Source organism: Bipolaris oryzae (assembly GCF_000523455.1).
Source record: "Bipolaris oryzae ATCC 44560 unplaced genomic scaffold scaffold_1, whole genome shotgun sequence".
In the NCBI taxonomy this organism is placed as follows: domain Eukaryota; kingdom Fungi; phylum Ascomycota; class Dothideomycetes; order Pleosporales; family Pleosporaceae; genus Bipolaris; species Bipolaris oryzae.
In genome coordinates, this window is record NW_006911277.1 from 66,303 (window position 1) to 88,623 (window position 22,321).

General features: G+C 51.7%; 8 protein-coding genes across 8 annotated transcripts; 4 read left to right on the forward strand and 4 right to left on the reverse strand.

Moving 5' to 3' along the window:
- Positions 1 to 742: 742 nt before the first annotated feature.
- On the forward strand, positions 743 to 1,213 carry COCMIDRAFT_79993 (uncharacterized protein; the record flags this gene model as incomplete). The annotated part of the gene is made up of 1 exon (XM_007684210.1): positions 743 to 1,213. The coding sequence occupies one exon, from the start codon at positions 743 to 745 to the stop codon at positions 1,211 to 1,213; it is 471 nt and encodes a 156-aa protein (XP_007682400.1).
- Positions 1,214 to 2,389: 1,176 nt separating this feature from the next.
- On the forward strand, positions 2,390 to 3,508 carry COCMIDRAFT_31595 (uncharacterized protein; the record flags this gene model as incomplete). The annotated part of the gene is made up of 2 exons (XM_007684149.1): positions 2,390 to 3,266; positions 3,327 to 3,508. The coding sequence occupies 2 exons, from the start codon at positions 2,390 to 2,392 to the stop codon at positions 3,506 to 3,508; spliced, it is 1,059 nt and encodes a 352-aa protein (XP_007682339.1).
- A 201-nt stretch (positions 3,509 to 3,709) lies between these two features.
- On the reverse strand, positions 3,710 to 5,506 carry COCMIDRAFT_254 (uncharacterized protein; the record flags this gene model as incomplete). The annotated part of the gene is made up of 1 exon (XM_007684102.1): positions 3,710 to 5,506. One exon carries the CDS (start codon positions 5,504 to 5,506, stop codon positions 3,710 to 3,712), a length of 1,797 nt encoding a protein of 598 aa, XP_007682292.1.
- An 872-nt stretch (positions 5,507 to 6,378) lies between these two features.
- On the reverse strand, positions 6,379 to 7,302 carry COCMIDRAFT_31597 (uncharacterized protein; the record flags this gene model as incomplete). The annotated part of the gene is made up of 2 exons (XM_007684150.1): positions 6,379 to 7,103; positions 7,161 to 7,302. The coding sequence occupies 2 exons, from the start codon at positions 7,300 to 7,302 to the stop codon at positions 6,379 to 6,381; spliced, it is 867 nt and encodes a 288-aa protein (XP_007682340.1).
- Positions 7,303 to 7,980: 678 nt separating this feature from the next.
- Positions 7,981 to 8,902, reverse strand: COCMIDRAFT_31598 (glycoside hydrolase family 131 protein; the record flags this gene model as incomplete). The annotated part of the gene is made up of 2 exons (XM_007684151.1): positions 7,981 to 8,209; positions 8,274 to 8,902. 2 exons carry the CDS (start codon positions 8,900 to 8,902, stop codon positions 7,981 to 7,983), a joined length of 858 nt encoding a protein of 285 aa, XP_007682341.1.
- Positions 8,903 to 10,354: 1,452 nt separating this feature from the next.
- On the reverse strand, positions 10,355 to 11,821 carry COCMIDRAFT_257 (glycosyltransferase family 31 protein; the record flags this gene model as incomplete). Its single annotated transcript, XM_007684103.1, has 2 exons — positions 10,355 to 10,741; positions 10,796 to 11,821. 2 exons carry the CDS (start codon positions 11,819 to 11,821, stop codon positions 10,355 to 10,357), a joined length of 1,413 nt encoding a protein of 470 aa, XP_007682293.1.
- Positions 11,822 to 13,442: 1,621 nt separating this feature from the next.
- On the forward strand, positions 13,443 to 14,315 carry COCMIDRAFT_31600 (uncharacterized protein; the record flags this gene model as incomplete). Its single annotated transcript, XM_007684152.1, has 3 exons — positions 13,443 to 13,462; positions 13,513 to 13,662; positions 13,721 to 14,315. The coding sequence occupies 3 exons, from the start codon at positions 13,443 to 13,445 to the stop codon at positions 14,313 to 14,315; spliced, it is 765 nt and encodes a 254-aa protein (XP_007682342.1).
- Positions 14,316 to 16,668: 2,353 nt separating this feature from the next.
- On the forward strand, positions 16,669 to 19,009 carry COCMIDRAFT_80169 (carbohydrate esterase family 4 protein; the record flags this gene model as incomplete). The annotated part of the gene is made up of 2 exons (XM_007684211.1): positions 16,669 to 16,807; positions 16,863 to 19,009. The coding sequence occupies 2 exons, from the start codon at positions 16,669 to 16,671 to the stop codon at positions 19,007 to 19,009; spliced, it is 2,286 nt and encodes a 761-aa protein (XP_007682401.1).
- Between the last annotated feature and the right edge of the window lie 3,312 nt (positions 19,010 to 22,321).

Genomic DNA, 22,321 nt, shown 5'->3' on the forward strand with positions numbered 1-22,321 from the left:
ATTCTCTCGGTCGAATTGCGGAAAATACAAGTCAACGGAAAGACTGCCTACGTGAAACCCATAAGACTGGTGGCATCACTTGCTGTACAAGTAACATTTTCGGTGATGAGGCGAGAATGCAAAGGTAGTTACGCATCTGCACGCCTAAATATAGTACGCTCGGCACAACACGAGGAGTGACGGATGATGATCTGCAGAAATGACGTACCACGCACTAGCACTAGCACCGGATGTGACCCCGTGGGTGCATTGCTTTCAGAGGCGACTGTCTACTACTACAGTTACACTTTGTTGCCCGAAGGAAATCTATGGAGGAAAACCTACTTGCTCACTTCATCATGCACGGCTTTTAGTTACAAAAGAGAAAGATTGCCATCTTCTATAAATATAGTAGCGGTGACCCAAGCTGGTCCAAGCACACCGAAAAGTTCAGGGTATAAGATGCGGGAAATTGACAAGTCGTTGAGTCTCGGACGTTAGTACCGCGCCGGGGTTTATATCTATCGGTCCGTAATGGGGACTTGTTTTGCTTAGACCCGGCTGCGGCGTCGTACGGGTCTTGCGGGTCAGCACCAGGCGGCCGTAGTGAGGAAATGATGTACATAAGTAGGCAAGGATGCGAGAAAGGGAGCATGCCTTGTGTATAAGTACAAAAACCCTCCCACCCCAAGAAATACTTACTACACTCATCTACCATCCAAACATCGCTCTACAACCACATACCAAAAACACACTTATCAACATGCGCTTCTCAACTCTCGCCACGGCTCTCTCCTCCATCTCCTCCGCCTCAGCAGCCATCTACGGCATCACCGTCCCTGCCGTCCTCTCCCCAAATGCGACTTTCCCACTCACCTTCATTTCCAACATCGACCAGTCAAGCGCTCTCGACGTCGCCGTAGCCTACGGCTTTAGCGCCCCACCCGCCTACCGTGGCGCGCTCGGCTTCAACTACAAGACCATCTACCTCGCGGGTGAGGATTCAGACTACCAAATGGGCACCAACTACACCGTCGATGTGGTGGCGCCTGAAGCCATCGCTGGGTACAATGGATCCGTTGTTGTTACCGCGTCCGTGTACCAGATTTTCGGGTACTCGGGAGTTTACAGACTGAATTCGTTTAACGTTACTGTCGATGTTGGGGATGCATCGTCGGATGATGGTGTGGTTGCCAGTGTGAACGGGGATACGAAGGCGACTTGTGATCTTTAGGTCACGTGTGCGTGTGGTAGTGGGTAGACATGACGATGGAAGCCAACGATGTGGAAATGATGTTAGTAGAGAGCGGTTAGTAATGTTAGAGTAATGTCTGCAATAGAAAGATACTCATGTACATAAAAATGCGTTGATGATTCCTCTTGAGCATTCTTATCACCGCATGCCAGCTGTAGTCAACACTTTGTTTGTTGTGAAGACAGTTGCACGCACATCCACAAGATGCAGAGTATGTTAAATAGTCTTGATTTCGGGTTGTTAACCATGTAATTTCTCAAAAAGTAAAGCTGCTACAAAACCTGGTCACCGGGAATCGAGTCATGAACTGGTTCTGGTTGTCAGACCATCATAGCAAAGGGCAGTCGTGGAATTGTTGTATTTCAAGTACTCGGAAAGGATGCAGAAATACGTACTATCCACACTAGAAAGAAAGGGTAAGATTAGGCGGGAAGTCAGAGTGATGGTCGTCAGCTATGAGTGATAGAACTGAGTACTGTTTTCACTGAACTCATTTCGGAAAGCACCAACTGCAACAGCGATGGCTCTCTCGTTTTCCCCTATCCTGCCTTCCCACCTCCATCCCGAATGCAGGACTCTCATGCATGAGAATTCCCGGCCTCTTCCGGTATCGCTATGCATACCTTGGCCATAACACCTGCCATACCGTCAACTCAACTTCTCCTCTCTTTCTCTGCCTTCTCCGCCGCCAACATGTATACACTCAACTTCTTGCTTGACCACTCGAGCGACAATCAGTCCCTGCCACTCGTCACCCTCTCTAGTAGCGAGGTGAAAGACCTGGGGATGGACATGGGGACAACCAGCACACAAGTCAAACACTCTCTAGTAGAGGAAGTGACACAAGCCCAGCCTTCGAGGATACAAGCGCGTTCAGTCAAGGTGCAACAAGAGTTTGGACTGCTGCGAACTGCTGCTGTACAACCTCGGATGCGGAGATTGACGCGCTCCGATTGGTGCACCCGCGGAGAAGATGATACTACTCTTGTGGGGCATTGGCGGGGTCAATTCCATTCGTCCACCCCGCCATTGCTATCTCTCTGCTATCTCGGACATGCAAACAACGTGACTCCTTTTTCCTTCTCAAACCCCATCGCTCATTGTCGCTTCAATCTTCTTCTCAGTACAACCCCAATCACTCCACCGCCTCCCAAGATGAGCTCCGACGCAATCCCCACGACACAAACCGCAGGCTGGATCCAAGACCCCGGGCCAGACTGCGTCCTCCAGATCCGGAATGATGTGGCCGTGAAGCAGCCATCCGCAGGCGAAGTCCTCGTCAAACTTGAATACAGCGGCATATGCCATTCGGACTGCCACAACCTCGCTTGGCCGGGCAAGTACACCGAAATACCTGGTCATGAGGGCGTCGGCACTGTAGTCTCGCTCGGCGCAAATGTGTCGTCGGAGCTGATGGGGAAAAGAGTCGGCATCAAGTGGCTGTGGAATGCGTGTCAAACGTGCAGTAGCTGTAAGCAGGACAAGGAGAATCACTGTGCCAAGCAAAAGAACACTGGCAGGAATGTGTGGGGCACACTGCAGCAGTATGTCATTGCCGATGCGCAGTTTGTGACTCGGATCCCAGACGGCGTCAAGAGCGAGATTGCAGCGCCGCTGCTGTGCGCAGGCTTGAGTTTAGCAGGTGGCGTGTCCAAACTCGAGCCTGAGGTCAAGCCTGGCGATTTCGTGGCTATCGTCGGTGCCGGCGGCGGACTAGGACATATCGGTGTGCAGATTGCAAGTATCAAGGGGTACAAGGTGATTGCCATTGACAGCGGGGCTGAAAAAGAAAAACTCGCAAAGGAAATGGGCGCTGTGGCGTTTGTCGACTTCGCAAAGCAGGATGTCGTACAGGCAGTCAGGGACCTCACCGATGGCGAAGGCGCACACGGTGTTATTTGCGTTGCTGGAAGCGAGAAGGCATATATCCAAGCACCGGATCTGTGCAGGAACAGCGGTGTATTTGTCTGTGTAGGCTTGCCACCGGATACCTTCATGTTTCCTATGAGTCCCATCCACATTGCTAACAAGGGTATGTTGTTTCCCCGTCCAACCTATCTTGAATTGTCATACTAACTGGAAAAAAAAACAGGCCTAACAATCCGCGGCTCATCAACCGGTAGCGCAAAGCAAATGGACGAGCTACTCCAGATGGCTGTCGAGGGCAAAATCACACCAAAAGTCGAAGTATACGACTTTGCTGACTCACCCAAAATCCTGCAAGAATTGAAGCGATACGAGGTTACGGGCAGGAAAGTAGTGCGGGCACCATAAGAATCTCGGGGGTTGTGGGTGTGTATGTTTAGTTGATATGCATTGTGATAGGAGTTGCGAATGCATAAGTACGGAATTTTGTCGAGTTGAAGAGAAGAAAGGAGTTGAAAAAGAAAAAAGAATGGTACATCTCATCCGCTCGTATCACGCAAATGAATCTTTCTAAATCCTCCTTCAAAATAAATCTTCACATCAATCTCTCTAATACCAATCCCCCGCCTCCTCATTCGCCGTCACACTCTGCGGATTCATACTCAGTACCCTCTGCCCGGGAATCGTATCCGTAAACGCGCTCTCAAACACGCCACTAACCGCCCTCCTTCCAATCTCCTGAAAACTATCAAACCCGTCATTCTCCCCCGTAATGGCACTCCACTGCGCATCTGCCGGACTGCGGGCGGGCCCCAGATCGCTCCAGCGCGTCACGACGAGGGCCTGCTTGAAGCGCCCTTGCTCATAACTCCGGACGGATTTGTCTTCGACAAGCTTGAGCTCAAAGAGGTATTCGGTGGGGCACTTGGGACAGCGACGCATGGGACGGCATGTTGAGCACAAGGGAACCATGCCGAGGATTTTCTTGCCGAGGTTGCGTTCTTTGAACTTGTCGAGGGCGGTCGTGTCGCTCTCGCTCGCATACGGGATGTGCGAGAGTGCGCATTTGGGGATCGAGGTTAGGATGCCGTGTTTCCAGTGGGCGCACACGCTAAAGTAGGGTGTGTAGTCGCCGCGGCTGAAGAGTAGAAGGCGCTTTGCTGCGTCTGTAAGTCCGCCTTGGACGTGGTGTTGGGAGCGGACGCGCATGAGGACGTGCCCCTTTTCAGTGATGTGGTAGGCGGATTCGTGGGTCCAGTCGGAATATGGGTCTTTCCAGCGGCGTGCGAGGGATTGATGCGGGATACCATAGTCAGGGCCGTGGGCCCAGTTTCGGCGGGCGAGTTGAATGAAGGCAAAAGGTAGGGTGCGGCCGTCCGTGATGCGGATGCGGGGAGGAGGCATGTGGATGTTTGTCATGTTTGGGCATTCGAAGAGGGGGTTGAGGACGTTTTGGGGCTTTAGTGATTCGAGGCCAGGTTGGATTCGGAGATGCCATTGGGCGCATGGGAAGCAGAAGAGGTGGCGTGGCATTTTGGGATCCATGGCGAGTAAGAAATCTAGTCGGTGCGTGCGGTGCACTGGGTCCAGAAGAAGTTTGTACGGATGTTTGCCCAGTCGAGCATACATGGTCCGGCATGTTGATGATAGATTGGCAACATCCAAGGGTGATAAAAAGTCGGCAATGCGTAGCCACACCTCGGGCGATGCACTGGCAAGCATTGCCGTTCCATCAGGTCGTGAAGGGTCGTAAAGGAGAGATTCGTCGTCTTTCTCCTCTTCAATGGTGTCCACTCCATCGATATATGTAAACGCATGCATCATCTCAGTCAAGTCTTTTCTCTCTCCCGTATCCTTGTCAAGAACATCATCTGCTCTTGTTGGTGCCGAGGGCGCTCGATGCGCTTTGCTAAGTTTTGAAGGCTGCGCTTTCGGCGGCGAGTACGGACGCATGTTCTCGCTGTGTATCTGTGGCAGAGAACCTGATCTTGAGCTCTGTGGGTGATATAGTGGTGCGGCATATTGTGGTTGTCCCTCTGAATTGCGACGATAGTCGGCTGCTTGCAAATCAACAAAGAGATGTGTATTGCTCGTGTCAGTGAGTGCATTGATGGCAGTGTACGGGTTATCGCGCAGTGCATGCGGTGCAACCCCAACAACAACATCATCATACGACGGAAGGCCAAATTGAGTTACGACTGAGCCGTTTCTTTCGTCGGTGAAACTACCAGAGTCTTGACGTGCAGTCCTGCCCACACTGGCGGCCGAGCCAAGCTTTACAAGCATATCGCTGCGTGATCCTTTCTTAGAAAGCTTCTTCCGCCCGCCCTGCGGTTTTGCTTCTTTACCAGATTTCATGCCAAACATGGCCCGGAAGCCACTCTTTTTGGTTCCCTGTTCAGCCATGGTGAAGTGGCTGCCGCTGACTTGACGGTATGTCGTGTTTCAAGGGGAACAACGCAGTAAGGCCCTTCTACGGCTTGAGGAAGGATTGAGTAGGATTACGTACGATGCATGAATTCCGTTTACACGGGGAATGTGTTTCTCAGCAAGTGATGGGAAATGCCGCGACTTGGATGACGATCGTCATAGCGCGACGGCGGCTTGTTTCGGCAAGGATCCGAAAGCATCCGCTCAGTGTGAGTGTGCTTTCTAGTAGTACTCTAGGGCCGAGTTATCGATAGCATGCATGTCATGATCAACAAGACGCAGGTGGTGAGTAGTAAGCTTGAGCGTTCCCGGCATCAGATTGTGCAGACGGGCGGGCAACGCGTGGGGTGGCAAACGCGAAATATGCACGAGCTGCTTTGGCCACGTGATATAATCTGTCAGACACCTGTGATTCGTCTGCCATTGCAAGTGTATTCCCTGTCACACCTTGTCCACAGGTGCCTGTTTGTTGCCTTGCTCCTAATCAAGCCCTGTGACACTGGGAAATCTCCGGCTCGTGTAAGCCTCAGAGGCATTCGTACCCGTTCTGCTTAGTGTGAATTCACCCTTACGAAGAACTCATTATTCCTCATCCTCCGGGTTAAAGCGTGTGGGAAGAAGCGAGACAGGACTCGATGCTAGCGCTATGCAATGTTCTGAACATCCGATGAATAAGATCTACAAAATCTTCTTTAGTACCATCTTGAACCCATGTTGAAGTACGGAAACGGGGGTATCATCGTTGAGTTTCCACCTCGATAACAAAAAACGCCTGGTAACCCTTTAGAAAAAACCGTGGAGCATTGTTGAAGCCCACAGTTCCCATGCCCCTCCTGCATTCGCCTTTTTTAATCCTCCGCCCTCTTCTCCGCACCATACCCGCCCTTGCCTTCTAAGTTCTGATAACTCAGACCCTCTCCCTTTCCATTCCTCGGACCCCTCTCATCCAAATCTTCCTTGAGCCACTTGAGCACAAGCTCGCCCAACTGACTATTCCCCGTGTATTGCTGGCCCCCAGCCGCCTCAACCTTGACATTCATCTCCTCTGTGCTCCCCCACTTCTTTACCTTGCCCAGACTCATATGTACCAAATGCGTCGGCCACGTAGCGAGGTTATCCAGGATATGCGTCGCATAAACAATCGTACAAGGCCTGGTCTCCGTCTCTTTCTTCAAGAAGTTGAGAAAGTTGCTGCGAGACAGCAGATCCAAATCTACCGTAATCTCGTCGAGCAGCAGGATGGTCCACGGCCTCAAGAGACCCATGGCGAGCTGCACTCGTCGCCTCTCTCCGTCCGAGACGGCATGCATGCGCCAGCTCAAGTCGATGTCGAGGATGCGCACGAGCTCGTCACGGCGCTCGGCGTAGTGGTCGCCGCCGACCGAGGAAAGCAGCGTAGGAACATCAATGTCGGTGCGGACAATGGGGTTCAGCACCCATTCGAGACCGAGATATGTCACGCCTTCCAAGCCCATCTTGAAAGGGTCGATACCGGAGATGTGGACGGTGTTGGCGGGGGCCATGCGCTTGCCTGAGAGGAGACGCAACAATGTAGTTTTACCCGCACCGTTGGCTGCACCATGTTAGTGATCGTGATACGATACAGTGCGAGTCTTTGAGTGCTACTTGCCTCCGATCAGCAATGTTCTGCTGCCCGGCGGCAGGTCGAGAAACACATCCTTGAGCCCACTTGAGCCATCGGGAAAGGCATAGCTGAGATTTTTCACGTCAATCGACGGCGCGATTTCTTTTGAGATTGTCGCTCCAGACATTGTCACAGGGTTCTAGCAGGACACGTATGTGAATGGACGTTGCGCCCTTGGTGGGAAGGAAGTTTACATTTTGCGTGCTAGACGACAGTAGAGTCATTTTGGTAGGCTAGACTCGAGATGTGTGATGCCATCATTCCTGCGGGTGATCTGGGCTAGTCCGAACTAGGCAGGCATCAGATTCACGAAAATAAATATTCGCCATACTCTCCCATTTGTACGTGCCCCTATTACAGTGATCACCTGCTAAGACGCTAGAGAGCGATTCGTGACAAACTACTGATTCATGTTATGTTTCGCGGGCAATATGGAAGATCGACTAGTAGGCCGTTTCTTCATCTATTTTGTAAGCGCTATGGGGAATACCAAGCCCGAGCATCGAGTAGTAACCAACAGCATCCTTGTATGTTAACACAACGTCGCAAGTCTCACCTATTTTTCATAAGTAATGCATAGTAAGATAAACTTTGTGGTATAGCATCCGTAAAATTTTTGTGATTAAACCCTGAGGCTGTGCATATCTATGTACAAGCACTAAAAACACAACCTCGAGATTCTCATACTAGAAGACTCCGAACCTGCACGGATCCACGTGCACTACTATTCTACTACGCACCAGCATTGTTCACCGTCCATCTCCAACCCCTAAGATCCCAGTGTTTGCCATAGGCAACCGCTGATTTAGAGAGAAACGCAGCCGTTGGAAGAGTCCTCGAGGAAGAGGCCACCGTAGATCTGGCTCTCGTCAAGAGGAGACTCCTGGAAACCAGCATTGGCAACGTCAGAAGTACCAGTGGGCTTCTTGAGCATGCCGCAGTGGTACTGACCGCCACCAGAGAGGTCGGCAGCGATGGGGCCAGCAACCTTCTGGAGGGCACTCTTGCCCTTGCTGTAGAAGATGGTAACTTGGCTATGGTGGATGTTAGTACTGTATTTCGCTAATCATTGTGAGGAATGGGTTTAGAAAAACTCACTTCTTAACGTAGTCGAGAGTAATGGCAAAGTTCTGCCAATTGGTGAAGTCGATGGGGGTAGCCCAGAGCTGCTTGTTGGTGCGGTCAAGGATCTTGAAGCTGCTCTTGTCGGCATCGCTCTTGCCAATGAGGGATCCAGCCTGGAATTGGAACTGGTTGCTGCTGAAATCAGCAGCCTCGTGCCACACGTTGAGGTACTCGTGGGTCAGGTTCAGGGCCCTCTTGGGGTTCTGCTTGACACTCCAGTGGAGGGTCTTGACACCCTTGCCACCCTCGCCATCGGCAGCATCCTTGAGGAACTGGAGTTCTGCGCGACGGAATCCGAGCTGCTTCATGAAGATGGATGCATCGGAGATGGTGAGCTCGAGAGGCTTGAAGCCGCGGTCGAAGCGGGAGTTCTCAACAGCTGGGAACTTGAGGATCTGGGACCAGGTCAAGTTGTTGCCCTTGACGAAGCCAGCGTTGAAGAGGGTGTTGGTAGCAGCGGTATCGAACGACTCGAGAGTGGCGTTGAGAGGGACACGGCCATCGAAAACGATGGGGCACTTGGGAACAGCGCCGCCCGAGGCGGGGGCAGCAAGAGCAGCAGAGGCCGCTAGGGCGATGGAAAAGAGTGTCTGGGTGAACATGATGATTGCTGAGAAGAGAAGTGTCGTCGAGACTGTGGATGCAGTTGGTGTTGTGGAGACAGTTTCACTAGGCTGAGCTGAGCTTTATAGCAGTCGGTGGAATACCAAGCTATGTTGCAATTATCCTAGTGAATACACTTTTACCTTTGATATTGCCTGTAAGCACAGCATGCGTCCGCCACGGCGCCTTTTGCTCGCCGAAATAGAGGGTTTCATTGTACCTTTCATCTGCAAGTAGTCGACTCAACGGAATGGCTAGCCTATGAAGACAGGGGACTCATGCACCTTACGCGTTCCACAGTAGGTCCGGCGACGTCAGAGTAGCGCCGCATTAATATGGGAAGGGTGAACCCTCGCCTTAACCATGGCTTGTCACTGGGCTGTGGGGTAAAATCGACACCATTTAGTAGGTAGTTTGGAGTGCACTGACAAGCGGTCCGGCCACCCGCTGCTTGGGGCCAAGGCTTTCGAGAAGCCGATTTAATATCGACTAACGTGTATACGTAGTGTACGGGTGGAGATGAAGATGAAGCACTGCTCTGCGCAGGTGACCGTGATTGTGGAGAGGACAATTCCTGCGCGTTGCTTGTTACTCCTGCGCATGAGCTTAGCCGTATCTGTGTACTAAATGTAACAGCATGCGTTCTATTCCTGCCCTTGACACACTGGATTCCTCATCGGCTTGGTCCGAGTATCCTGGACTGGGCCTGCTCCGCCAGGCAAAATTATCGACGGAACTTCCGAATAGCACCGTAAAACACGCCAGCGTCGCCAAGAGCAAGCAAGGGCAAGCAAGGGCCGCGAACACGACCGAGCGCTTCGTTCAGTGAGAGTGACAAGCCGTTCGACGAACGGGATGTGCGTTGGGTGCGTTGGGTGCGATTGCTGACGATGTCACCCGTCAGTACAGCAGGGAAGCCGTCATATGGCTTCCGGATGCAAAAGTTTCCACACGTCCCGCTGCTCCAAATGGGAGAGAGGCCCGCGCTCCGAGTTCCAACTTGTGTGCCGCTAACCGTTCGCAGTCGCGGCCTCATGGTCACAAAACTCTACTAGGACCCCAAAGCGTGGGCGGCAGCTGGATTACCTGGCGTATACCAGCTTATACTTAGTCGAGCTACATTGGTCTTCTACTACTTGATGTGATCCGGACAAGAGCGGATTCTAGATTGCGCCAAGGAGAGCAGGTGGTCAAGCCGTCTTCAATACATGCTCATCCATGCGTCCCCAATCTCGATCTTCACAACAACATGTCCTGATTGCCGTCTTTGTCCCAGTCATAAGGCGGTATCGTGTTCCGCCAACGCGCTGCTTACCGTGCTTCGCATACCCAAATCAGGTGCCAACCTAAAACGCCATGCATGAACGTGCTGATAAGCAACCGCAAACGCCTCCCTATACACGGCCTGAACATTATGTACTCCATGTCCTCGGTACACTCCGTCGTCCAGTCTAACCTGCCTTTGGGGTAAGCCAGGTGGCTTCCTCACAGCCTGCGTAGAATTCTCGTTGTCCGTTTTCTGCCTCAACTCCAAATCCCATTGCGCGCAGCTTTGCAGTATCCCAACCACTGACGAATTCACCCTGTCCACCATTCTCTCGATCTACCGCGTCTCCGAGCTTGATGTAGTCGGCATGGCGGCAGACCGTCTGCGAATATGACCATTGTAAACAATTGTTGTCATTGGCGCATTCAGAACCACAAGAACCGGCGTTGTGGTGCGCAGGGCGGTCGTTGGGGACGGGTGCAGTCGAGAGATTGTCCCACCATTCGCGGCTGGGACCTTGGGAAAGGAAGGCATGTGTATACGAGAGGAACGATGAGTAGGTAAACGGTTTCTGTGACCATCATGTTAGCAGAGTGCATCAGCGCGCACGGGACACAAGACTCACAGTGTTGTATGGCCGGGTCCGCTCCCACTTCCAAAGATCTTCCATCTGCTGCGGCTTGACCTGGTGCAGCGAGAGCATGGGGACACACCACCTTTCCTTTGTAGTGACGACATCCTTGATCTTATCGCTTGCAAACGTGGGGTGCATGGGCGCTATCCTATGTCCTGTCGCGTTCTGAATGGCATAGGCTAGCACAGCGTCACCGCGCTGCTCTTCCTTGACCCAGTTCTCATATCGAACGCTCAGGCGATTTTCGCGCGGGATTTCTGTCGATCCAACCGTTTTGGCAGGGATGAGTTTCTTTACCAGCCCCTGTGAGAGGACGATGCCCGCCCCGCCGTAGGCGAATTGCCGGCCTTCAGAGCCCTTGTGCGGTTCGCCCATGTAATGAGGCTCAGAGGGGTCCAGCTGGCTTAACAGCCGGAATAGCGTGTCCCAGAAAAAGTAGACGTCTGACTCGACAAAGACAAACCACTTAGCCGTTGGGTTGGTGATGTACGCCTTGTCGACCATGGGCAGGTACTTGAAGCGGTCGAGCTTAAACGACCGCTGTTGTCCCTTGACTGTCTCGCCCCCTTCGTGTGCCTTCTTCTGCGCGACATAAGCCTCGAAATCGAGGTTGTCCTTTTGGTAGCTCTTAGGCAGCTCCGCTAGAATATCAATGACTTGTCGGTCGCCTAGTCGCTCGTCCCTATCGCCGACTATGATCAGATTGGTGATGCAGCTCGAGACCGTGTTGAGGTGCGCTTTTGTTTCGTGTGCGCCGTCCGAGGCCACCTTGAGTACGACCTGCACTTCTTCGAGCAGCTTGGTTGGGAAATTCTTGCAGTAGTCGAGCTCAATCGAGTTGGCGGCTTTTGTCTCCAGAGGCGGAAAAAACGACTTGGTCTTGGCCTTGTGTACGGGCCCCTGTGTACGTGACCCTGTACGGTGCGAGAGAGAGTAAAAGAAGAAGAAGAATAGGAGGCCAGGGAAGACAAATCTCCATGGCCGTCGCGCCAGGCGGCCAACCACTGTTCTCAGCATCCTGTTATCGCTATGGCCCCCTCAAGGCACCGTTGTCGCGGGGGGTAAGAGATGGCGGTCAATGAACAAGACAGAGGGGCTGGATTATGACGTAGGGCGGGCGCTGGATGGGCGGGCGACGTCGCCGTGGCACATTGGACGGCCCTTTGGTCTGTGGTGGTGGTAGGAGTGGTGTATGTAGTTGCAGGCAGCGTTGAGGGCGCATTGGTCCACCCGTCGGTTGTCGTCCTGCGCCAGTCCAGCCCGGCTCCCTGAGTCTGTCAGGCCCAACACGCGAGTGCCTAGTCCACAAGCGGTAAGGCCGCCGGCGCTAATTCCTTCCCCACGTCTCCCGCTGCTGCTCAACATCAACCACAGGGGCCTTGTAGAGAGCATCTCTTTATAGGATCATACACGCGTACGTGGCCTAGGGTGACGTCGACTTGGTGGGGGATACCCCTGTTCTGTAGAGATGACCCCCTGTGATAAGATAACAAGCCGACAAGATACCCGCCCATTGCTGATGTAAGAATACTCGACAACCATGACTGAAGTATGTATTGAGGAAGTAAATGGGGACATGAGCATGCAAGAGAGAGAGTTGTACTGGTTGCGGCGGTTGCTTTCATATCAAATATTTGCAAAAAAAAACTCCAAAGATATAGAAATCGTCATTGGAGATGATGGAAGTTCATTGCATCAGTGGATTATTGCTCTGCAGATACTGATGTTTCGCTATAGTTGTATCGAAACAACCGATGGTCTACATGATTAGAGATCTTGATACGCCTTAAGGTCGGGTTTACAACACCAATGAAGGGAGAAGCCGCAGCAGAATATGCCAACCTCGGTAAGACGTGAAGAATGAGAAGAAAAATTGTAGAGAGCCCACCAACTCCATAATATTACCAAGTAGTATAAAAGATCATGATGAAAGAAAAATAGTTACGGGAAACTGGAATCAGGATGCAGTCGAGAACGTTAACGAACCAAACAAATCATCCGACACACATGAACATGGATCCGTTCAACTCAATTATCTTGTTTTAGCAATCTCAAATATGTTCTCTCAAATTCCTGGAAATTTTCCAAATGAGATAAGAAAGTAGATGTGTGGTTTGAAAAGTGTATTAGACTAAATACATAAACTCCATAGCACCAGGAATCATCCTACACCACGATATGAGCAGCTACCTAGACCATGCACAAGTATATCATTTCGAAAATCTGTCTGAGCTAGCAGTATCTTGGACGGTAAGGTGTACGGATGCCGTACTTCATTTCTGGGGCACCTGAATGTGAAGTACTGCCCATCCATCTTCAGACTAGAAGTGAACTCTAGAAATAACACTGAAATCACATCAAAGTTAATCTCAATAGTAAGATCCGACGACACCTCTTTCTCCCAAACATGTTAGAAATAGGCTAAATGTTCAATATCAATGACGAAATATGCGCCATGTAGCTCTTGTTGTTTTGTAAGCACCTTCGGCTATTCCTGCCGGCCCTGTGCCTTCCCCGCTTCCATGAGCGACATCACCACTCCCATTCCGTATACATAACAGCAGTGGTTCTCTTTCTTGTTCATTTTAAAGAAAAGAATTTTCCCTCCAAGACAACTCGCGCTGCTTCAAACCCAGCAATGGCTTCTCCCACCGCTGAGTAACGTCACCTAAACACGCACTACGATTGATCACGACTAACGAATATAGTTTGGTAAAGCTAGCTCAAAAGCTTATTCGCGACGGACCAAAAAGGATCGAGCCAACATCTCGACGCATCCGCGGTCTTTTCAACGGCAAATATGTGTTCGATACAACCAATGCACGTTACGTGTGGGAAGTTGACCTACGATACCCACAGTACACCTCCCAGCACCCTCTTCCACCCAGAAGACTACACTCAACTAACTCAGTCAAGATACTACATACCCTACTTAGACTTCACCACCAGAGACGCAAAACTGTTTGCGGGCGAAGTTATCAACTACACCTCCGGCGCCGCACACCTCTACAAGCTAACCAGCGGCACGCGGAGCACAAACCGCCTTCTCGTCTTTCACTCCGGCCCACTCCAAGACCTCATCAAGGTAGATTTCTCCGCCATAGATCAGTGGTTCGAAGAAGACACGCGGATATACTGCCACCCCAAGGACCCTTACAAACGCATCGACATCTTGCCTTCTTCCCGCAGCGTCAAATTGGCGCTCGACGGCGTCACGCTGGCTGAGACCACCAGTGCACTGTTCCTATTGGAAACGACGCTGAGAACACGGTACTATGTCCCTCCTACAAGCATCAACTGGGAGTATCTGACGCCCAGTGATACGACGACGCTGTGTCCATACAAGGGGCAGGCAGAGTACTATCATGTTAATGTGAATGGGAAAGTATACAAAGATTTGGTGTGGTATTATCGGTATCCGACCATTGAAAGTGCGCTGATTGCGGGGTATTTGTGCTTTTACAATGAGGGGGTGGATGTATGGGTTGATGGGGTCAAGGAAGAGCGGTAGTAGTTAAAAAGAGTCAGGGTGAAGGGTTCAAGGCGCCGTGGAGAGAGAGAGGGGGGGAGGAGCGCCGAGTTGATTTGTGGGTGAGTGGTGGATTGGATCAAGGGTCTTCTGGGGAAGATGGTTGGCAATGTGATCGTCGCCATTACCATTACCCATATATGGGCTTTCAACAGAAAGTCTGGATAAAAGGGATAAAGGGATTTCCAGGGTAATCTACGTACGACCAAACCCGTATAACTTTCTTCTCGCCTTTGGGGGAAAACTAACATCTCTTTTTTTTTCCTTTCATGAATATATCGGACGATCTGGTTTTTTTATATTTTCTAGAAACTCTATTTTTGATTGGACGGTCATTTGACAATATATTTGGCACATGCTAAACGTCTTGTCTTTGTCATCGTTCAAATGTTAATTTGTGGTCCTGAGGAGTCAAAGTCATGTCAGTCATGTCCCGCTGCTATTATTTGCGTTTACCAAGGCATGAGCCGATAGCCGATGCAACTTGAAACACGGTTCGGTGTCTGGGGAGGGCTTGGGGGTAGCGATGTCGATGGCAAAATTCATCTATCTATGACCGTGTTGGGCAATTATCTTTGGCGGACTATCCTCGCTTGTCGTCATGGAGAGAATATTCGTGTGGCCAAAGCTAATTTTGGGGGTAGAGGACGGCGTCATACTTAGCCAACTGCTGTTGGGAAGTATGTGCTTTTTCATGCTAGACGGTTGGGACTTGAGCCCTGTGTTGGGTGTGCACTGCAGGGCTCGAGAGATTGTTGCTGCTTTTTCCCTCTGCGGTATGATGATGCTGGCGGTGGGAGCGTGCGATGAACCATGGATTGCAGATGGGAGATGGCCTTGGAAGGGGTCGCCGTATCGAGAGAAGCAAGCATTAGTTGGCCAGCCTTGAGTCGCATCCTGGCCTTACTCCAGCACAGCCGCTATTGAGAGATTGGGATGGAGCCGCTCTTGGCAATACGCTAGCTCCTTTGGGCAACGGCGGAGAAGGACGAAACATGCAGAGCCGGGCTGGATGCGCCATTTGGCTGACTCGCCTTGGCAGGGGGAGCGGAAGAAGATTGCTCGGTCAGCGACGTATTGCTCGTCGACAATACGGTGCCATTGCGCAGACGACGCAAGAGACGGATTTCGACAGAGGCAGGCAGCTGGTCGCGCGCACGCAGCCGACAGAGCTGACGGCTGGCTCGGCGGGTGCCGTGGCAAGACGGGAGAGGCGCGGGTCTGGCCTATTGTGCTGTTTGTGTTGATGAGGACGACTTGCAGCAGCACACCATTATCGTCGGCAGATTGCACCACTTGGGGGAAAACGCTATATCGACGTATGCTTTATGCGCTATCCCCGCTCCGCCTGGTACCGGCAATGCGCTGGTCTGTCAGGCGACCATTGTATTGTCTGCGGGTCCGACAGGTGCACCAAACGCCCACCACCCTGCCGGGCACAGGCACCGTTGCTTCCGCAGAGACGAGGCCGTTTGGACATAGCACATACCCAAATCTCACGTGTTGTTACCGGAGCAGGTCGAAGAAGAAAAAAGAAAGGAAATAGTAATTAGAATGCCACCATGCGTCTCGCCATCGGTAGCCCCCCGTTGTGCGCTCTCGCACAACATCCCAACCGAACGGTCATGGCCAAGTCTTTCCGCTCGCCGCTGTTCAAAGCCAAGGTATGGCTTCTCGTATCTTTGCAATGACTAAAGTAGAGAACAGATATGGATGGTTTCAGCCATGGCCATCGTATCCGGGGCCGGCCAGCAGTCTGTCGGGAAGTCGAGAACGCCATGATGGAGCATTTCCATCGCCATGTGCTTTGGACAAGACAAGGTCGTACCGTTGAGACGCCGTCACATAGGTACAAGTGTAAGTATACCACTCGGATGACGGCGCTCTGGATGGCCATGTAGACTGCGCATGTATGCAAAAGTGACATCGATGCTGTGCCCCACAAACGCCCAGCGAACAATAGGTACATGGCGTCCACATCCGTACGCCCCAGTCCCGCATCGCAGCCTACCGCGAGCGCCCATACGTCCGTCCCATGCATGATCTGCATTCGCCTAGAAAAAGCCTACCCGAAATAGCTCGTGCCGTTCCTCCTACGCCAGGGCTGCCCAGGAAAGGGCTTGCATGCCCAGCTCGCTAGTCCAATCTCTGCTACCGCCATGTCGGAGCCGAAAATATATGTATAGGAGCCTCGCGCCGAAAGTGATCTTCCCGAGTTATCGTCTGCTCTCATTGCCCTTCCTTCAATCCCAAGGGCATCGCGACTCCCCGTCCTTGGAAGTCCTTGACTTCTGTACATTCGCTTTTGCACCACACTCGCTTACCTTTCCCAATCATGCATCTTACTACATTAATAGGCCTCGCGGCCGGACTTGCTACCCACGCTGTTAATGCAGCCTGCAGCGGACCCCTCTCGATTGACGACTTCTCAAAGTGGTCTTCTAAGCAGAACAGCTTGGGCACCTGGACCAGCGGTTCGTTTTGATTTTGCCCCCAAAAAATAATCCACACATTTACTCATTCCCGCAGATGATTCTTCCATGCCCTCAATCTCAGCCGCCAACGGTGTGCTCTCCTTCAAGCCCAACGCCACTTCCTACTTCTACGAGACTCTCCCATGCCAGGCTGCCTCTTCCAATGGATACAACTCCATCACATTCCAGATCAAGGGCCCCGCCCAAGGCTCTGCAACCCTGGAGATCCAGACCAAGGGCAGCTGCTCCGACGCTGCATACTCGTCCAAGTGGGTTACTCTGACTGGCCTGACCGGAAACACCCAGACCATTACCATCCCTCTGACTCAGTTCTCTGGTGCCAATACCAATGCCATCACTGGATTTGTCTGGTCTACATTTTCTTCCTCTTCCACCACATGGCAAATCAGCAAGATTGCCTTTGGGTGCAGCTCGACCGGAGGCAACCCCACCTCGACGAGCGCGACCCGCACTACCATGCAGACTGTCCCCGTCCCCACTGCTACTGGCACCTGCGCCCCCTTGGTAATTGATGACTGGGTTTCCCAATCCCGTTTGACTTTCCTGTTCTACAACGCCATGGGATCTCCTACCTCTGACGATAGCACTATGACCTCCATCACCGTTGGAAAGCCTGCCAAAAACCGTGTTGAGTTTGTTCCCAAGGATGGCTCCTACTTCTACAGCCAGTTCCGTTGTGTTGATGCCCAGGCCAAGGGATACAATGGCATTTCTCTCCGTATCAAGGCTCCCCAGGGCGCTTCGCTCAACATCCAGCTCGATTCTTCAGACGACTGCGACCCGACCAAGGCCAAGTCGTTCTATGCTTCCTCCAAGGATCTCGGCTGGCAGTTCGACGGCTCCGAGAAACTGTACACCATTCCCTTCGGCAAGTTCTCTGGTCTCAACATTGCCAAGCTTACCACCGTCCTTTTCTCTGGCTACACTGGTACCACTTCGTTTGGCCCCATGGCATTCTACTGTGGCAACTCTGGAGAGTACATTCCTCCACCTACTCCTTCAGACTCTGGTTCTACTGCCACTGTTCCTGCACCCAGCAATGCTGCTGCCACTGGCCTCGTCATCGACAGGTTCGCCAATGCCAACACCAATGCCATGGGTAACTGGCACGGCGGTGACGAGGGCATGACTCTCAAATACGCAAGCAACAAGCTCACCATCACCTCGCCTGATGCTGACTATGCCTTCTACACTCAGGTGTCCGGTGGATGCTCCGACTTCACCAAGTACAAGGGTTCTTACCTTCACATTGCTTACTCTGGTACCACCGACTTCACTGTCGCCTTCCAGCAGCACAACAGCAAGTGTGACTCCGCTATTGCCCCTTACCCTGAGACCTGGGACTCTGCTGAGGCCAAGCGCTATGCTAGCAACGGTCACATCTACATTCCCATCAACCACTTCAACATCAACCTCAGCCGTGTTGTCGGTTTCGCCCTCAAGGGTTTCCACACCAAGGAGTCCGTCACTCTCTCCCTCATTGAGATTGTGTCGTCCGTTCCATCCACTGTCAAGATCCCCAGCAAGGATGAGACTGGTAACCTTGTTTTCGCCTGCAAGCGCCCCAACTCCTTTGCCTTCGCCATTGACGACGGTCAGCCTGACCTCGCCCAAGAGGTCCTCAAGATCATCCGCGAGGAAAACATTAAGGTCACCTTCTTCACCGTCGGCGCACCTCTTCTCGATGACTCCACCAATCTGACCAACGTCTACAAGGAGATGAGCGCCGCCGGCCACCAGCTCGCCCTCCACTCCTTCACCCACCCCAAGATGGAGGGCCTCCCCGACTACGCTTCCATCGACTGGGAGTACAATGAGGACGTCAAGGCCATGAAGTCGCAATTCAACGGCTACCAATCCAAGTACTTCCGTCCCCCCTTCGGTAACGAGGGTGCCCGCATGCGCTCGCGTCTCACAAAGGCCGTCGGCAAGGACGCCCACATTGTCAACTGGAGCGTCGACGTCGAGGACTGGCTGTGGGCCGAGACCGACACCCCCGAGCAGCAGAAGGTCGCCTTCCAGCGTGACGTCAACAAGGGTGGCAACTTGGTCGTGCTGCACTACCTTTACCCCAGCACTGTCAGCTACCTGAGGGAGTTCATCCAGATTGCGAAGAAGACTGGAAAGCAGCTTATGCGTGTAGACCAGTGCATGATGGATCCTAATGCGCCCCCATTGTAGATGAGAGAAACTAGGCAGAAGTGTATTTTGGTTTTTTCTTCTCCTTTTTTTTTCTTGTAGTATCTTGGCTTGTTAGAGGAGGTGGGGGAGGATGTTCACGACTGTTTGTTAATGCGGATGAAGCAAAAGTCATGTTTGTAGATAATCCATCCCGAGACTTTGTGCATGTATTAAAGATGAAAGAGGCCTCGATAATTGTCAATATGAATCTTTGGACCAATGTTTTTCGTTCGATGGGGGTTTCGAGACTGCGATCCTGTGTGGGCTTTGGTTGGTGAGACGAGGTATCGAGAGGGTAGAAGGACTTCCTTCACAACCATGGCCTTGACGCACCTCAAGTGCTTTTGTCCTCGTTGACTCTCGTGACTGCACCACTAACCGCAAAGACAGCGGAGGTGGGAAGGTAGGTCAAGCAAGAAAAAAGTTTCATGTTGGCGATGTTCGAAAGGAGCTTTGTAGAGTCCGGCTTCTGATATTCTTTTATGAAGGTAGAGCTGATAGTGGTTGTTTCTGCTTCGACCCGGATTCTGTGAATGGGCTGAGATGCCAGCCATTGAGGAGCTATGCAAAGGGGCTGTTCAGCACCGTCACAGCAAACGATTCAAATTGGGTGATGATAATCTTTTACTGTTTTAAACAAAGCTTTTGGTAATGTAATTACTTAGTCGGGTGAGCTTTAACTCATTGTGAAAAGAGAATTCCATGCACCGAATATTCTCCTGGTCATTCTATAGAGGTAATCAAGGGAGGTGGGTTGACAGGATCGTGAGCATGGAAAGCGTTCTTCGAAGAGCAACTAAGGTCCCCAATACATGATTTCTCCCGGATTTGCATTGACATTGGCTCAAACAACTGATTGAAATAAGGATATTAATTGGTGACAAAAGTAAGCTGGATTCCGAACACATGTATTATGCAGCCTAAGTAACCAGTACGTAACGAGACAACGAAACATGACCACGCGAATCCGACCCCCCCCCCCCCCCCCCCCCGCCCTGCTGTCGCGCACTGCTTCCTCTCATGACTGGTGAGACCCCCCCCCCCCCCCCAAGAGTCTGATTTCTGGGATACCAAGAAAAGAAAATAGCACACTGGATGAAACGAGGGATTTGGGTCGGTCCGAGGAGGAAGGGGGTTTTGTAGGATAATGACAGTACTGGCTATCGGGATACAATAGGGATTGGCATACGCGACTTATTCTTTGCCAGCTGTGGTTTTTCCTACTTGTATGCTTCGTTGCTGACTTGACTATTACACCGACGTAGCTCCGTCAAAGTCCGTGACCCCGGAGTTCCGGCGAACTCAGGATTTGGGTGTAGGAACTCTGGATGTTCCAAGGAATGTTTTTCACGGAATCAGGGCTGCTAGTTTGAGAAGGGGACTGTAGTGTTGGAGATTGGAGGTGCGAGATATGATGCGTTCGGAGGATGGAATTGTTGTCGGGGTGTTCAGACTGTGTCGCTCGTGCGTTTGTTTGGGAGTTATTGGAAAGTCTTTGGCTCCTAATTTTGATCTTTTGTGGTGGCTCTTTCGAAATCGTAGCATGTGGAATACTTGCTTCCTTTCTTTGTACGCTTGATTGCTTGTACATAAAGGAGATGCCGCAATGTAACCTTTTTACTGCATGTAAGACTTACTCTTGGTTCAGTACATATGTAACTACCGACTGCTGCATGGGGTGGGGGAGGCGGGAGCTGCTGACATCCACGGAGCAGGTAGGTAATATCTGCTGACGTTCGGAAAGTGGGGGAGCAGGGATTTTGCAGGGATAAATTGGGGAAGCGGTCTGAAATTACCCTAGCATTTGTGATGCGAATGGCTTGTATTCCTGGGTTCCGGGATTCCGGGCAGCGGGATGGAGCGGACGTGCGATGGGGTTCGGAAGTGATGTTTTTGGCCGGGGTTAGTAGATGATGAAGATTTTGATTATTCGGGAAGAATTGAATTGAGATTACTGAGGAGAAGCGTGTATTGGATTCTAAGAGGAACACGGATTCGGCTATGTTGAAGGAAGCCACGGGTCTTATTCTGGTCTCGTGATAGTGGAGCACAGCTTTCTGATAGATTTCCACACTGCATTCGTTGCTGCAGTTTTGATGAGGGTGTATATTGTACTGTACGCACTTTTTCGTTCTTGGCCCAAATCACCGTAGGCGTAGATTTGTTCAAGATGAGAGGTATCTGACATATAATCCCCTGACCTGGTTTCCTTTTTTTCAACTGTTGTGGTTTTCGCCAGCTAATTTAGTTTTCTGGATGGAATGGATTGTCATGAATGCATGTTGTGACAGAATGCGTCATTAATGCCGTGGTGTGATGCTTGGGGGCGAAGAATATTTCAATGTGTGATATAATATCTGTGACGAATTCCCTGTGTCAAGGTCATTTCTATGGAAGATGCGAGCTGACCGTGGCCTCAATTAAGTCGATGTGCATACTGTGCATACTGTCAGTATGTCACGTGAAAGGGAAAAGGGGATTTGCTGTGGCAGTCGATTTTGTATGTAAGAATGATTGGTATCCTGTTTAGGCATAGCGCCTTGGCAAAGGTCACGCGATCAGGGACTGCACCAGAGACTATCATCACAGGGTGACAGGCCACCTTGTACATGCACAATGCACCGTCTAATTTCAATACCTGGCCGACCAGCAGTCATTCAGTATTCGCGGTGCCAACGGAATTTCTTCTTTAGTTTTGCTTTGCATGCTAATCGATCTGCGCCTCCAAATTAGTGTGCTACGAAATACGCACCTTTCTTGTTCCTGCTGATCACTGCGTTGGATTACCTTCCCAGTCTTTCCAGGATGAGAGAGAAAAGGCCAGTCGAGATAGAAGGACGAAGGGCTTCGTGTCCCGATGCAGTATTGTCTCTTGAATGATTACCTATATACGTATTGTCGGCGCCGAGAGCAAATCGAAAATGGTCGGGGGGGGGCGTAAGATTAGGTTAGCGGCAGGTGGGGACAGGACTCCTTCCAGAAGGCATGTGGGTCAGGCTTGGCGGACGGGGGACAGGGAGTGGGAGACGTCGGAGGCGTGGGAACCTGGCATTCTGGATTCTGACGTGCATCGCAGCAGGATATCACAGAGGTATTCTACAGCCCCGCGACCACTCTGGACGAAGCTTTCCTGCGACTGGCAGTGCCAAAATCGCCGTCTCCTCTGTCTGCCTTCGGATCGTCCGTTCCATCCGCTCCCGCGAGCTAGCCCACCCGTCCCGAATCCACTGCCGCCACGCACTTTCACGCTCGCCCACGACGCCCTCGATGCCATCCCTCTCGTAGCCCTGCGTTTCCCTCGATTATGTTCGC